The 14,973-nt window shown below is 34.3% G+C and overlaps 2 protein-coding genes and 1 long non-coding RNA gene across 3 annotated transcripts; 2 read left to right on the forward strand and 1 right to left on the reverse strand.

Annotated features, from left to right (window-relative positions):
* Positions 1-376: 376 nt before the first annotated feature.
* On the forward strand, positions 377-3,056 carry LOC105975819 (purple acid phosphatase 3). The gene is made up of 7 exons (XM_013001052.2): positions 377-604; positions 1,370-1,526; positions 1,794-1,901; positions 2,019-2,140; positions 2,240-2,368; positions 2,481-2,548; positions 2,628-3,056. Exons 1-7 carry the CDS (start codon positions 410-412, stop codon positions 2,824-2,826), a joined length of 978 nt encoding a protein of 325 aa, XP_012856506.2. The 5' UTR covers positions 377-409; the 3' UTR covers positions 2,827-3,056.
* On the reverse strand, positions 2,930-5,280 carry LOC105975818 (hypothetical protein). Its single transcript, XM_088822946.1, has 4 exons — positions 5,088-5,280; positions 4,812-4,959; positions 4,091-4,389; positions 2,930-3,989 (listed from the first exon to the last, which is right to left on the reverse strand). Exons 2-4 carry the CDS (start codon positions 4,938-4,940, stop codon positions 3,167-3,169), a joined length of 1,251 nt encoding a protein of 416 aa, XP_088679072.1. The 5' UTR covers positions 4,941-4,959; positions 5,088-5,280; the 3' UTR covers positions 2,930-3,166.
* Positions 5,281-11,585: 6,305 nt separating this feature from the next.
* On the forward strand, positions 11,586-12,729 carry LOC148768154 (uncharacterized). The gene is made up of 3 exons (XR_016033472.1): positions 11,586-11,717; positions 11,813-12,186; positions 12,303-12,729. It is a non-coding gene; the product is annotated as an uncharacterized LOC148768154 (long non-coding RNA).
* The last annotated feature ends 2,244 nt before the right edge of the window (positions 12,730-14,973 follow it).

The following is a 14,973-nucleotide window of genomic DNA, read 5'->3' on the forward strand; positions in this document are numbered from 1 at the left end:
AATTACTTAGTGTATTTCACCGTGTGCAGAATCTACAAGACCGCGGATTGTTATGAATGACAAGATTTTATTAAGAATGAAGAAAAGAAAATTGAACAATCCAAAGATTATTAATTAAATGAGTACATATCTAAAATTGTAAAGAGAAAAAACAAAAGGATGGGATGAAGTTAATGTATTCAAATTTTTTTTTCCACAAGAAGAAATGGTGAGATTAAATATTACACAATCTATGCACCAAAAAGTTAGATACTGATACAAATAACCTTATCAACAAGCATTGAATGTAAAATGCCTATATAATTTTAACAACCTTTTTTCAATCCATAAAAAGCATATATATAAAGATAGAAAATATCACATCTCAAAAGCTATCACATTAGCAAGAAAGAAAATAAAAAAAATTATAATGGCTGAGAAATACAGAATTTGTATCACTTTGCTGCCATTGTTGGTAGTTTGTGTATGTCTAATGAAAGCAACTGTCGAAGCTAGACTTACGCAAATTGTTCAACGGACTCGGTTTAACGGGCCTATAACGTTTTTGGCTGTCGGAGATTGGGGAAGAAAGGGAGCTTTCAATCAATCCGCTGTCGCTCTAAAGGTTACATTTTTATTGTGTTAAATGAGTTTCTCTTACATATATATCCTAGGAATTGGAAGCCACAATTAGGTCTAATTATACCTAGATCCGCATAGTGTTCGAAAAAATTCCCACACCTCCCTCAAGATTTGATTCTCGCAAGAAAACCAAAATAAAACAATGATAAGGGTCTGTTTGGTTCATGGATTTTTTATTTTAAGGAAAATGAAAAATATATATATATATTTTTTGAAAATCTCTAGTATGTTTGGTTTCTAAGGGAAATGGCCATGAAATCAATTTTTTTCTGGAAAATCATTTTTTTTAGTCTAAACAGACATTTTTGTTGTGACTATACCATGGAAATGAACTACTACAATTATTGAATGTCTTCTAAGACGGATGGGAATTGAAATTGAAAACAAAAACCCGAAAATTTATTACCGTGTATTTTTCTTCGCTGCGTTTTTGTAGCAACATGTATTGTCCTTGTTTCCGTCCCTAAATATTTTCACCTTTGTCCCCAAATCATTTTACTCAGTTTTTTACCTCCGAACCAAACATGAAACTTATTTCAACTAGTCCTTTCATCCTTTTTTATATCATTTTCCGTGATCCAAACAGAAACCTAAGTAATGTTTCAACCGAGCCAAGATCGGGGTAATTTTCAAACTTTACGGGGTCACGGTATAATTAGACGTAACCTCAAGGAGCACATTGTAAATAACACTAGATTTAGTGTAATATGAACCAAATGTGGAGTAAATTATCTTGAAATGAATGCAGATGGGAGAGATAGGAGCAAAGCTAGGCATTGACTTTGTAGTGTCAACTGGTGATAACTTCTACAAAGATGGATTAACTGGTGTTAATGATTCTGCTTTTACAGAATCATTTACCAAAATCTACACTGCAAAAAGCCTCCAAAGACCTTGGTATGCAAGTAAGTACACTTAAATCTCTATAAAATAATACACTTGGGATTAGTAAAATTCTATTAATTTAGCAAAATATTAAATTACCGAGCGTTTTCATCGAGTCGGGACTGGGAGAAATTATTATCTGAATGAGGTTATTAATTTATCAGGTTCTACTGTACTCCAAAAGAACAGTCATTTTTCAATGAACACAAAAAAAAAAAAAAAAAAAAAAAATAGAATCTTTGAATATTTTGTTTTTCTCCCTAAGTTTTATTTGTCGATTAATGTAGTATTGGGAAACCATGATTATCACGGGAATACCGAGGCGCAACTGAATCCTGCGCTCAAAAGACGCGATAGAAGATGGAACTGTCACAGGTCCTACATTGTTCGAGCCGGTAATAATAATTGAATAGCTTTAAAAATACGAGTGTTTTCCTTTTTTTTTTTGGTGACGTTCGCCAAAATTTGTCGGTTTTGAAGTTTTGGAATAATTACGATAACACCCCTTACAGGTTTCCTAGATATTTTCTTCATCGACACAACTCCATTCGTGACCAAGTATTTTGCCAAAATCAATAAGTTTAACTGGAAAGGCATATTGCCTCGAGATAGATACCTCTCTAACCTTCTACGGGTAAGTTCTTTTTACAAGGTTCTGATATATAAGTTTCGATTGATTTTTACAGAAATTAATGGTGTTCGATTTTTCCGTTATGTTATATTTATTCAATAGGATTTCAAGAAATCATTGAGGACATCAAAGGCTACCTGGAAAATTGTTGTCGGGCATCATCCCGTAAGAAGCATCGGAGCACGAGGCGACACTCCAGAACTCCTTCGGCTCCTTCTACCAATTCTACAGGTAAAAAACTATAATAGGGCCTCGTTTGGTTGCTAAAATAAGATGCCGACTCGAAGATCAAATATTCACAATTTTATAAGTGGACCGGAAATAATTCAATAAATATTGGCAGGCAAACAAGGTCCCCATCTACATAAATGGTCACGACCACTGTCTCGAACACATCAACAATACCGGAGTGTAAGAATTATACAAACCAAATAAACACTTCTTTTCATGTATCCCAATCAAATATATATTTTTAATTTTTATTTGGCAGCCCGATCGAATTTCTGACGAGTGGAGGAGGGTCAAGGGCGTGGAGTAATGTTAGCCATCGCGAAAGACTCAAGAATAACTTGAAATTCTACTACGACGGGCAAGGATTCATTTCGGTTCAGCTTACGAGAAGGGCAGCGAATATAGTTTTCTATGATGTTTATGGCAAACCACTGCACACCATAAACCTGAAGAAATAACTTAGACAGTAACTTAAGACATAGTCCCTGCACTCCATGTAATGAAACTATCCTTAACTATAGCACTATTTCAGACACCAAAAAAAATAACAGTGGGTGACAATTTTTCTGGGAAAGATGTATAATTTTATTATAATGAGACAAATATAAATTAAATTAAATAACCAATCTGTATCAACATTCAACACTAGAAACAAATATTACATAAACTCAAAGCCAAAAGTCATTATTTACACAGCACAGTATGTTTTCTTCAAACTAAAATAGTTCTACTAAATATTCTTCTAAATTAATAAGTTATAATAGCCACTATAGCTTCGACAGCTGTCAGTGGGGGCCCTCAATTTGCAACGAAATGGTACCTCGAATCAACGAAGCTCTCGACATCCCAAAGGAAAGAGCCGAAAGTCACCGCTTCAAGAACGAGCCTCTTCAGCCCGCCAAAGCTGATCTTGATGAGTTCGTCTTTCGAAGAATCAACCGTACCCTGAGGTGTAATAGCTATCTCAGGCCTCCCGAACAACGCCTCGGTGTGCTTTTCGATTATACTTATAGCCTCTTTCGATCTAATAGTCGCGTATCTCTGAAGCGTCTCCCCATCAAATGACATAACATAAGTTCTCAATCGGGATGGCTTTACTCCGGCGAAACTTACGCCGCCAATCCCGCCGGAAAATGTAGAAGCTTCCGGATGGGAATTTTGAGCGCTCCTCACAGAATCTTTCTTGTCGTCTGCGATCACTTGTTCGATGTTTTCGTATTCATTGACAGTAGTACCCTGTGGGAGTACCTTCATAGTCTTTTCGAGCTGAAACCTTTGGTCTATGCGTTTAAGGAAATACCCGTACATAACGGAAGCTGCGTAAACCTGGCCCACCCTCAGTTTGCTTATTTCAGCCAACGAGTTAGAATCTGCGAGGCGATTTCCAAGAATTAGGGCGAGGTGGTTCTGGATCATCTCGTAGGCTTCGCTCGAGTGGAGGCGCTCGAGCTTTTCGTCTTGGCTTGGCCAGGTATCCACTCGGCCCGATTTATCGGGCGAAGATGGAGTAATTGTAGGAACCAAAGGTATATTCACATCCATGAATTTTTGCACGACCAACGCGTAAAGTATTTCTTCCAATGCCTCTCTCCTTTCATTGGCTTTAACCTCTTGAATTCTCCTAAAGAATCAAAAAAAAAAGAATATTGAATATTCCCGTCAAACAAAAACCCTCTCGCAAAAACATAACACACTTTACAAATAGGAATATAAATCACTGACCTGTATAGTACAAGTTCGGTGCCCGATGCCGAGAGATCTTCCTTCTCGTTTTCTGCATCGCGGTCCGTTTGAAGCTGCTCGAGCTGCTGTTCAACTGCAGCGGGTACGAGATGAGGGTGGCTTATTAATATCTGAGAGAGGAATTGGCCAATTGGAGACTCCAATTGAAGTGGTGCAATCGGAGCTGATGAATTGCCGGAATCGGGAGATTGCTTAGATGCTCTGATCGAAGTGCGTTTCTTGCTTAAAGGTTCCACCTTTCTGCTGCCGAATTTCATGTGCGAAATCGACTGTCTTTGCTGCAATACAACACCACCCCGATAAGAAACCAGTTCAATATAAATATAAATAAGAAATTCTCCACAGAATCATGTAACAACCATACGACGCATTTCGGGAGGTAAATCACTGCAACTATATAGATCATCACTAAATAAAAATTTGATCAAAATGTAAAACACTATAACCCCCTTTCGGACCAAGATCGATTAAGAAAACAACCACCCACCCACACCCAGCACTAATTTCTAACCAATTACAACGAATTCGATATAATTTCACATATAATTATAAATAAAATAGAAAAAAATATATATCAGTAAGCAACAAAAAGTTAATACACAAATTCAAAAAATAAAAAAATAGACCACAAAAGCAAGATAAACTCCAATTTACTAAACCTAGCCTACAATTTCTTAGCTATAGGAGCAAAGATCGTTACCTGAATCCAAGCATTAGACAACACGGATCTAGAAGGAACCCTCAAATCGGGTCTGCCCGACCCGGATCGAGCGGCCCAGTTAGGTGAAACACTGCTGAAAGAAGCCCGAAAAGCAGCTACTGTTTCCATCCTACAATCAATTTCACCACTGCAACATATATAAACAAATGATTAAAAAGCCCCAATATAAATAAATAAAAAAACCCTAAAAAATTCACCGTAATCGAACAAAGTGAAATTAATCGCGGAGAAAAATATAGAGTTAGATTGAAAAACCTTGATGCTGAAGAAGAAGAAGAAGCAGAAGATTGGGTTTTTTGCAGATAAAATTGTCGGCCGGTGCTGGATTTTTTTATTCTGATAACAAAATTGGAGTATGAATTATTTAATTGGACAATTCTTTGGTGGAATCCGATTAATTTATACACGGATTCTTCAGTCCGACGTGTAGAAGAGAGGCCCTCTATTTTAGTTAAATTTCCAAAATGCCCTGTGGGGCTTACTGTGTTATGTGGGGGTGGTGGCCGGTGGGCATTTTATTTATTTATTATTATTATTATTTAATTTTTTTATTCTTTTTGGTGTGTTAACTTGTGGTGCTCAAATTTCAACCTAGCAAATAAGTATTCTAAGTTTTTGTTTTGAAATTTGTATCTTGTATATAAAAGTCCAATCTAAGAAATTCTAACTATATATTTATAAATTTTTAATATTAATTACTAGTATTCTTTTATTTTCTATTTTTCAGTTTTTTTCTTTAATGATCTTCATAGTAAATCGGATTTGCAAATTCAGTGGCAAAATTCACAAAATTCTATAGCTTTTTTTCTCTAATGAGTAACGGCCTTCATAGTAAATTGGATTTGAAAATCCGCTAGGAAAATTTTAATGGGTTTATATTTTTTTACTCTTCCTCTCTCTCTCTTATACATACCTATATAGATTTATTTGATACAATTTAGTTATCATATATTTAAATTTTCTTCCTTTTTACATTCCCGTGCAAAATATGATGTTTTAAAAACTGTCTTATCACTTATCATAACAGTAGAGAAAAACGGAATCTAATACAAATATATAATATTTGTACGAAATAAAACTAACAATTATGATTCAACTAGTCCTATAATTATCCAAACAATATTTTTTTCTAAGAGAATTATATAGTGTATTTCGATTTAAGAATTAGGGTTTGACGAGAGTATTTATGGAATGCTTTCGGATCAATCAATAATTCGAAATGACTTTACGTAAAACTAATTTCAAATCCATTGCAATTATTCAAACAATACTTCTTATAAAACAATATATAATTCAATAATTTCTCAAGCATAACTGTGATGCTAATGATATCTTAATTTTGTTATTGAGAAATTAACACAATTGAGTTTCCTTAAGTAATTTGCGTTAGTTATTTTATTCTCTTAAGTAAACAAGATCTACAATATATTTGATTAACAATAATTGTTATTTGATAATATTTAAAAAAATATATCCCTTGCAAGGGAGGAAAAAAGGTGAATACAAAATAATAATAAGGGTAATTAAACCACGGTCACCCCTAATTAGGTAAAAACAAATTACGGAAAAAAACTCTTCATGTTTGGATAATTACAATCACCCCTCAACTATGAATCTTCTTATAGGTCCATTTTTATGGTGTCAAATTCAATAGAATCTTCTACATCCCGTGAAATTTTCTCTACTTTGTACTTGTTTTTTGTAAATATGCAGTTTCTGATGCACCACAATCTGATATTTACAAGTTAAGGAACATGTCTTATGATCATCGTGTTTCAAAATGTAGAGCTCGTATGAGGTAAAATGGATACAAACTGAAGAATATTCTACTAAATTTGACACAACCGGACGTGTAAAAAGATTCTTAATTAATGGTTGAGTGTAATTACCGAACCACGAGGGATTTTTTTATAGTTTGACCTTACTTCAGGGGCGGCGATCGTAATTTATTTTAATAATAAACACAAAAATAGATAAAAGCTAACGGTGTATAATAAGAGGGTCGGTTCAGTAATTTGACAGTCCACAGAGTGCTGGAAAGCTCTGGATTACAGAATTTGTGGGGCTCTTTCGTTTGTTCAATTCAATTTCCTTTTTCCGTGATTTATTTTATTTTATTTTACTTATTAAATTTGTGTGTTTGTGTGGTATTGTGGTGAACGTGTAACACTAGAAAACCAGAAATTGATTTATGGTCCACGTAGTCTTATTTTGACTGGTTACAATTCTATAGCTGTGGTCTGTTTATTTCTTGACCTCAAAAGATATCTTAGGACTTAGATATATATTTTACGTGAAAATATTTCAATAATTATGTAAATATAAACCAGGCAAAATGGAACGACATATAATAGTTTTTCATTTTTTTTATTTGGCTACTGAGATGCATATATAAATAAATATATTTTTTAGGATAAGGAATTACATGACGAAGATGTTATTGTCATAGTATGTAAACAAGTCTAGCCGGCTCGTTAGCTCGACAAAAGTTTGAGCTCGAACTCGAGCCCATTCTAAGTTGTTCGTTAAGTCACGAGCCGACTGGCAAGCTTTTTTAATATATATTTTTATATGTTTAATATAATATATAATATGCAATAATAATATTATTACTATGATGAATACTTGTAAATTCAAAAAATTTATTTCAGTTTTATTTTAAACATAATAATTTCTAAATTAAAATAATATTAATCATATGTCAAAATGAAGATAGTGTGTGTGTGTGTGTGTGTGTGTCTGTGTGTGTGTGTGTGTGTGTTTTGAGCTTGCAACATGCTCGACTGGGGCTCGAGTTTAAGCTCATGTTATGGGTTTGAGGAATAATTCTTTTGGGTTGGGGGTGTTGAGGTTTGACTGATATAGTAATTCGATGTATGTCATATAAATAGGGGTGTAAATGAATCGGGTCGAACCGAACATATGGTTTGAATGTTTATCAAGCTTTCACAGTTGTGTTTAAGCTTGGTTTGATAAAGAAATTCAGCCGATCGAGCTCGAACGAGCTTTAATCTTACAATAAATTATCTTTTAATTATTCCTGATACTAATATCATCTGACTCGATTATATTACCAAATTAATGAGATTTGAGTTGGAATAGAAAGTTTTCATATTAAAAATGAGATAATTTCGTATAAAGAAAAAAATAATTAATGAATGCCACACGTAGACTCGTGATTCGTTCACTTCGCGTCATCGATATGCCAACAAGATGCCTAGTCATGAGATAAACTCGTTTTCAAAATGATCCAATCACATCGTGCCACGTATTTAGAGGCTGCCACTTGTTGTCCATTTTGCGCAAATCGACGTCACGACTCTCTATCTCCCTCTATAAAAGAACCCTTCATTTTCCCATTGTAGTATCCATTGCTTTCCTTCAAATTCTTTCTTTTACAAAGAAATGTTTGTTTCAAGTTCTTAAGAGAGAACATTTGAGGGGTACATGAGGTAATTAATTAGCACCTCTTTAGACCTTTCAGTTTGAGTGTTGTATATTTGTAAGTTCTTGTTATAGAGTTCGTGATAGAAATATTTAAGGGATCGTTTAGATTGATTCTCGTAATTTTCGAGACATTTGTAATTATTTTTTTACTGTTTAGAGCGTATGCGCGAAATTAATAAAAGGTATGGCGAATGCTATATTAGATAAACCATCGGTTACTGTTAAACCAGACGTTGAACATATTGGAGTAGATACCACGTGTCAGGTGGAAGCTGGTTTAACGGTAACTCCGCCTGGTTTAACAGTAACCGAAGATTTATCTAATTTAAGAGAAGGAAACTAAGTCCGAGAATCTCAAAACTGATGGCAAGTCAAATGAAAATCAAACGACAACATCACAATGTGGTGATGAACGTGCAAAATTTAGGCAACCCAAAATTTTGCAGGACGTTGAATGTATTGGAGTAGATGCCACGTGTCAGATGGAAGGTCGTTTAGCAGCGGTAAGCGATTGTTTATCTAATGAAAATCAAACGACAACATCGGATGATTTTCCTATTCGCAAAAAAAAAAAAAAAGTCGAAAACCGAATTCCTTACTAAAACCAGAGGAGGGCTACGATCCTTTGTGGATATTGTTGGCTGAATCGCGAAACAATATATGAAAAAGCAACGATCCTCGGTCGGGATATCTCCTGAAGATAAAAGTAGAGACAAGACTCTTGTTTCTGAGAAGCTAGAAGATTAATTTATGAAATCAAAAGATAAATTTTATTTCCCTTTATTCACAAAGGGGAAGAAAATATGCAGGATTTTGTACTCATGATCATGACTGATTAAATTGTTGTTATACAGTAGAATCTCGATAAATTAAATAATTTCGCTTAAATAATAGTTTCTCTCAGGCCTGACTCGGTGAGAATGTGATAAATTCTTAACTCGATAATTTGATAATTCGCTAAATTAATAGAATTTCTCTGGTCCCAACTGTATTAATTTATAGATGTTTAACTGTATATTGGGATTCTATAAAAATGATTGACTTTCCTTTAGTTTTTTTTTAATTGTATTTTTAAGTAAACTGCAAAAGTACCCATGTGTAATCTCCAAATAACGAAAACCCTCTATAATAAATAAACCTGAAATAATTTATATAGCACACTCGACCCATTATTAATTTGAGTGTTGGCCTAATATAAAAAGACACAAATACCCCCGGGATTTTGCAATTGATAAATTCTTATATTTTATAAATATTTTAATTATTTTATTTTTGTTATTTCTATTTCTATTATCAGATAATTTACGTATATATTTTAAATTATCCCTACATCAAAAGAAAACTTAAATTCCATTATTATGTAATTAAAAAAACCTATACTTAAATTGGACACTTCGCACTCCCCCTAGAAATTCAAAAAAGAGACGTCCCGCTTTGTAAATTTTGTTTTTGTAGCACTTTGTCCCAAATCAAATTTTCGGTGGATTTTTTACTGGGATTGAAAAAACTCCGTCAACTTAAAGACTATTATCGTCATTTCGCCTTTCCCACCACACATCCCTAAAATCCCGAATATCATTCTCTTTGTTACTGCAAGAAGTAAAAAAACTTTACTCTCATTTCATTATCAATTTGAGAACGCAAAAACTAGTGCTTTTCTCCCAGGTGAGTTGTGCATAGTTTGGTCCCAAACTGCGAGAATCTTCCATTTCTTCTTCGATCAAAAAGCCATTACAGTGTTTCCTACTTAGTGGTCCAAAAATTATGTGTTGGAAACGAAGAGAAGGAACATAAAAGGAGAACATAGGTAATATACAATGTGTACACAATTATCCGAATACATTCAAATAATGATAGTGAATATTGTTTATTGCAGGTGAATCCGAAGATTTTACTATTCAAATGCAGCATGGAGGTAAGTTTATGAATCTTGGTGCGCGGTGTAATGTTGGTGGGAAAGTGCAATTTTTTGAAATTTCTAGGGTGCAAAGTGCATTTTGTCCTACTTAATTTGATGACCAAATTTTTAATATATTTTTTTAATTTAATTGTTCACTAAGTTTTTTAATAATATTTTAATTTCTAAACAATCAAATTAAAAGGAAAATACATATAATATAATAAATACATATAAATACATTTTGAGTGACAATTTCGTCATTTCATATCTAAAAATCAGTTATCAGCCGCCCATTCAACGAGTGAGCCACACGAAAGTCAACCAAGGATTTCTACATTTAACTTAATTTCACAGGGGAGGTTTTACTAGTTTATTTATCACAGGGGATTTTCGCTATTTGAATTTACAGATACTTCTTGTGTTTCATAACTTGAAAAAATAAAACAAAATAATCTCTTGGTTAGCCAAATTTTTAAATTTTAATGACTCCCTAAAAAAATCCTACTTGAAGCTTACAAAGCGAAGCTATCAATTTAGAAAAATAAATGTATTAAAATTCTAGATTATAGAGGAACAAGTTACAAAGGCTATACAACGAGTCATTGTTAACATTCTAGGCCTTTTTGTTTCGTCGTCTGGCTTATATTTCATGTAGCCTTCAGACCGAGTGACTTTATGAAATGACATAGATACTTTCACATATTATGTGTAACATAGGAGACAACTCTATTTTCTACAGGGGAATCTTTAGAAGATTCGATGTCTTGGAAGACATGATTTATCTTGAAAGACAAGTTCTCGTGATTGTTTTGACCACAAAAATCTGCTCCTAAGGGTGCAAATGTACATGGCAATACAAACTAGGGGAAATGTTGTCCGCCCGGAAAATAGACAATCGAAGATGAAAATATCAAATTAATGTAACCATTACTATCCGTTTTTCAATTCAATTTAAAAACTATGAACAAAGTTAATTAACAATTATTTTCAGTTGATTTGAGTCGAGTCGAGCCAAATACGTATTTGTAAGTTTGTTTGAATGTTTATCAAGCTTTCGCAGTTGTGTTTAACAAATCGGTTCTACGTAATTTCTCTTGAACTCCTTGATCTACATTATTTATCCGAAATATGCAACAAGAGAAAGAAAGTCTGGATTATCTTTTAATTATTCGTGATACCAAAATCATCCAATTCGAATATATTACCATATTCATGAGATTCATATTAAAAAAAATTCAATCAATGAATGCCACACGTAGACTCATGATTCGTTCACATCGCGTCATCCATATGCTAGCAAGACGCCTAGTCATGAGATAAACTCGTTTTGAAAATGATCCAATCACATCGTGCCACGTATTTAGGAGGCTGCCACTTGTCGTCCATTTCGCGTAAATCGACGTCATGACTCTCTCTCCTTCCTCTATAAAGAACTCTTCATTTCACCACTGTAGTATGCATTGTTTTCCTTGAATTTTTTTTCTACAAAGAAATGTTTGTTTCAAGTTCTTAAGAGAGAACTTCTAAGGGAAAATAAGGTATTTAGCACCTCTTATACTTGTATATTACAATCTTCAAATTTCATTACAAGGGTTGTTTTATTTAAAATGTTTGAACTCTTCTCTTTGAGCAGGGGAAACAAGCAATCGAGGACTCTCTGGAAGATCGATTCCGAAAATATGTTTGTCCTGTTATTACCTTGATCGTTGATATCGATCTTTTATAAGATTCTCGAGAAACAATAGTCTTGCCTCAACTTTTTTCATCAAGAAGTCTCTTGACTGAGGATTCTTGTCTTTTTAAATACCGTTTCTTGACCCTATTCGCTTTTCCATAAACGGGGGCGGTGGATAGTTCCCCCTGCATGCCTGGACGACACTCGTGAATCCTTCGGGATCTCAATTTTTTACCAATAACCATTTCTCTTCCTCTTATTTTTTTTCCTAAATGAGATTATTTCATTGATGCCCAATTAATTACCCTAATATCTATAATTAAAGAAAAAAAGTAAGTCGTGTCCTTTTTACCCTTTGTACTATATTATTACATATTTTGTCTTGAATTAAGAAAGGTTTCTTCTTCTAATGTTTTTGGCAATTAACAAAGTTTTTGTTGGCTTTCAGGAAAAGAGAAGCTTTTTACATCTTACTTCAGGCACAACGAAATAATGCCAATACGGAAACAATGGTGGACAGTTGGACATCAACGAAATAATGCGAATACGGAAGATCTAAGAAGAAGAAAAAAGGTTGTTCAATAAAAGAAAATGGTCTTGAAGGAATCACGTGTGTCGTGCAGGGTTGCAGGGGGAATCATCCGGCGCCCCCGTTTATGAAGAAGGTAATAGCAACAAGAAAAAGTATGTAAAAAGACAAAGATTCTCAATCAAGACACTTCTTGAAGTAAAATGTAGAGGCAACACTATTGTTTTAGAGAGAGATCGTATCAATGTCGATTTAATAATGTAAAAAGCTGTATGTAATAATACTAAGTCAAAATCTTTTTCTATAATGAGAAAAAAAAAGTAGAGTGTCTTTGAGTTATTTGAAATTATTGACATTAGAAATCAAATTCTAGTGTTAACTTTGGACTCGAAAAAGCCGATGATTTGAAATTAAGTGGATTAATCCTTCACCTTATATGGCTTTTTTTCTCTCTTGGCAGGGGCGAACGTAAGCAAATGTCAAGCCAATCATCACTAATTAAATAGTAAAATCGTAAGATTTTAACATATTTGAACCGATGATCGTATAAATGGAACCGTAAATCATACGATGGAAATGTACATGAGTGTACAATTCAAATCATACATATAAATGCCCGCCTCTATACCCAAATCCAAACCTCCACCTCAACATTTGGAGACGGAGCATTAACGAAGAGGTACAAGTTGTCCCTGTCTGAAATTAAGGGAGCATTTAAGGTCAGACCCTATAGTCGAGACTCGAGAGGGGTTAACTGTACTTACCCCTTTTAAATATGGGTTAATATGCTATGAGCCCCTCAAACGAAACCGAATTTGAACTAAATGACAAGTTCAAATTCATTTTTTTAATTAAATCCTTAATTTCAAATAATATATGGGCCACATCCCTAAATTTTTTTTATCCCTATCTTGCCCTTATACCCTAAATTATATAACCTACATATATTCACGTTCTCTCTCTTCCTCCATCTCTCACACGATCTGTGCATTTTTTTTCAATCCCGTTTTTTGTTTTTCTCGCCCTCTCTCTCACCTCTCCATCTCCATACATATTTCTTGCTAATTAATTCGGTATTAGCCAAGCCAGGGGTTGTGGTGGAAAGGGCGACGGCGGGGGCTGTGGTGGAGGAGGAGTCGGCAGCGACGATTGTGGTCGAGGCGGCGGGTTGTGGTGGTCGAGATGGCGGCGAAGGGTTGTGGTGGTCGAGACGGCGGCGGGGGTGTGGTGGTTGAGGCGGCAGCGGCGGGCTGTGGTGGTCAAGGCGCGGGGTGTGGTGGTCGAGATGGCGGCGAGGGGTTGTGGTGGTCGAGGCAGCAGCGGGGCTGTGCTGTTGAGGCTGCAGCGAGTGACTGTGGTGGTTAAGGCGGCGGCTGTGGTGGTCGAGATGGCTGCGAGGGGTTGTGGTGGTTGTGGCGGAGGGATGCGGTTATTGTGGAGATTTGATCTTGATCTTCAAGAGATCTTGTTTGATTTGGGTTCAAAATCGTAAATCTGATTTTCCCAAAGTTGGTAGGTGATTACGGTTGCGACGGATGCAGACGTTGGCGGCTAGGGTTTGACGGCCGCTGCGTTGACGGCTAGGGTTGGCGAGGATTGTGTGTTTGTTGGCTGCTAGGGTTCGGTAGTACACCATAGTAGACTATAGTGCACCGTAGTACACCATAGTCTACTATAATATTACAACAAATAAAATATTAAAAAAGATATATATATATATATATATATATATATATATATATATATATATATATATATATATATATATATATATATATATATATATATATAGATTGAATTAACAAAAATGAAAAACGAGTTTTGTTTTGAAGTTTTTAATAATATTGTAGAATTTGTTTTAATAATAGTGTAAAAACGATAGTACACCATAGTACACCATAGTATACCATAGTATTTTTAAAATTTACTGAATTATTTAACAAAAAAGAAGAAAAAAAATGCTGAATTATTTAACAAAAAAGAAGAAGAAAAAAAAAACGTAAGTTTCAAAAAAATGTTATAAATAAGGAAAAAAATTTGTTTATATTATAATAACGTAAAAAATGTAGAGTGAAAATTGAAAAAATAAAGATGAGTGAAAGGGCATTTTTGGAATAAATTTAATAAAGGATGTGAAGCAAATGTTTAGTTGAGGTTGTCATTTAGTTCTAATTAATTTTGTCACTAGGGACCTATATCTTAAGACCCCTTTAAATATTATGGAACACAAAATTGAAACATATTTAATTTTGGGATAAAATGCATTTCACCACTATATAACCAAATTTGCACTTTTTCCCCTTAACAGCTGAAAAAAAAAGAGGCGGCCCCCTTTGAAATATTATTCATGTTGCACTTTACCCCGAAAACCATGTTCCGGTGTATTTTCCACGGGCATTTACATTTTTCCTTCAACTTAAAGGGTATATGCGTGATTTAATTTATGAATAATTTTCCCGAGGTTAATTAATTAATTAATTTAATTGTCGATATTTTTGCCGGAAAATCAACCATGTGATTATCACGTGCCAATTGAAGGGCAAAATTGTACTTTCAATTAAACTTGACATTAACCCACCATTTTCTACTT

The sequence above is a fragment of the Erythranthe guttata genome, chromosome 9, assembly GCF_056151865.1.
Source record: "Erythranthe guttata isolate IM_541 chromosome 9, IM_541, whole genome shotgun sequence".
Lineage (NCBI taxonomy): Eukaryota > Viridiplantae > Streptophyta > Magnoliopsida > Lamiales > Phrymaceae > Erythranthe > Erythranthe guttata.

Excerpts from the sequence above, each read along its gene's own strand:
- LOC105975819 (XM_013001052.2), top strand. The coding sequence starts at position 410 with ATGGCTGAGAAATACAGAATTTGTATCACTTTGCTGCCATTGTTGGTA. Across the intron at positions 605-1,369 it reads AATCCGCTGTCGCTCTAAAG|ATGGGAGAGATAGGAGCAAA; the intron begins GTTACATTTTTA and ends AAATGAATGCAG. Across the intron at positions 1,527-1,793 it reads CCAAAGACCTTGGTATGCAA|TATTGGGAAACCATGATTAT; the intron begins GTAAGTACACTT and ends CGATTAATGTAG.
- LOC105975818 (XM_088822946.1), bottom strand. The coding sequence starts at position 4,940 with ATGGAAACAGTAGCTGCTTTTCGGGCTTCTTTCAGCAGTGTTTCACCT. Across the intron at positions 4,390-4,811 it reads TGTCTAATGCTTGGATTCAG|CAAAGACAGTCGATTTCGCA; the intron begins GTAACGATCTTT and ends GTTGTATTGCAG. Across the intron at positions 3,990-4,090 it reads ACCGAACTTGTACTATACAG|GAGAATTCAAGAGGTTAAAG; the intron begins GTCAGTGATTTA and ends TTGATTCTTTAG.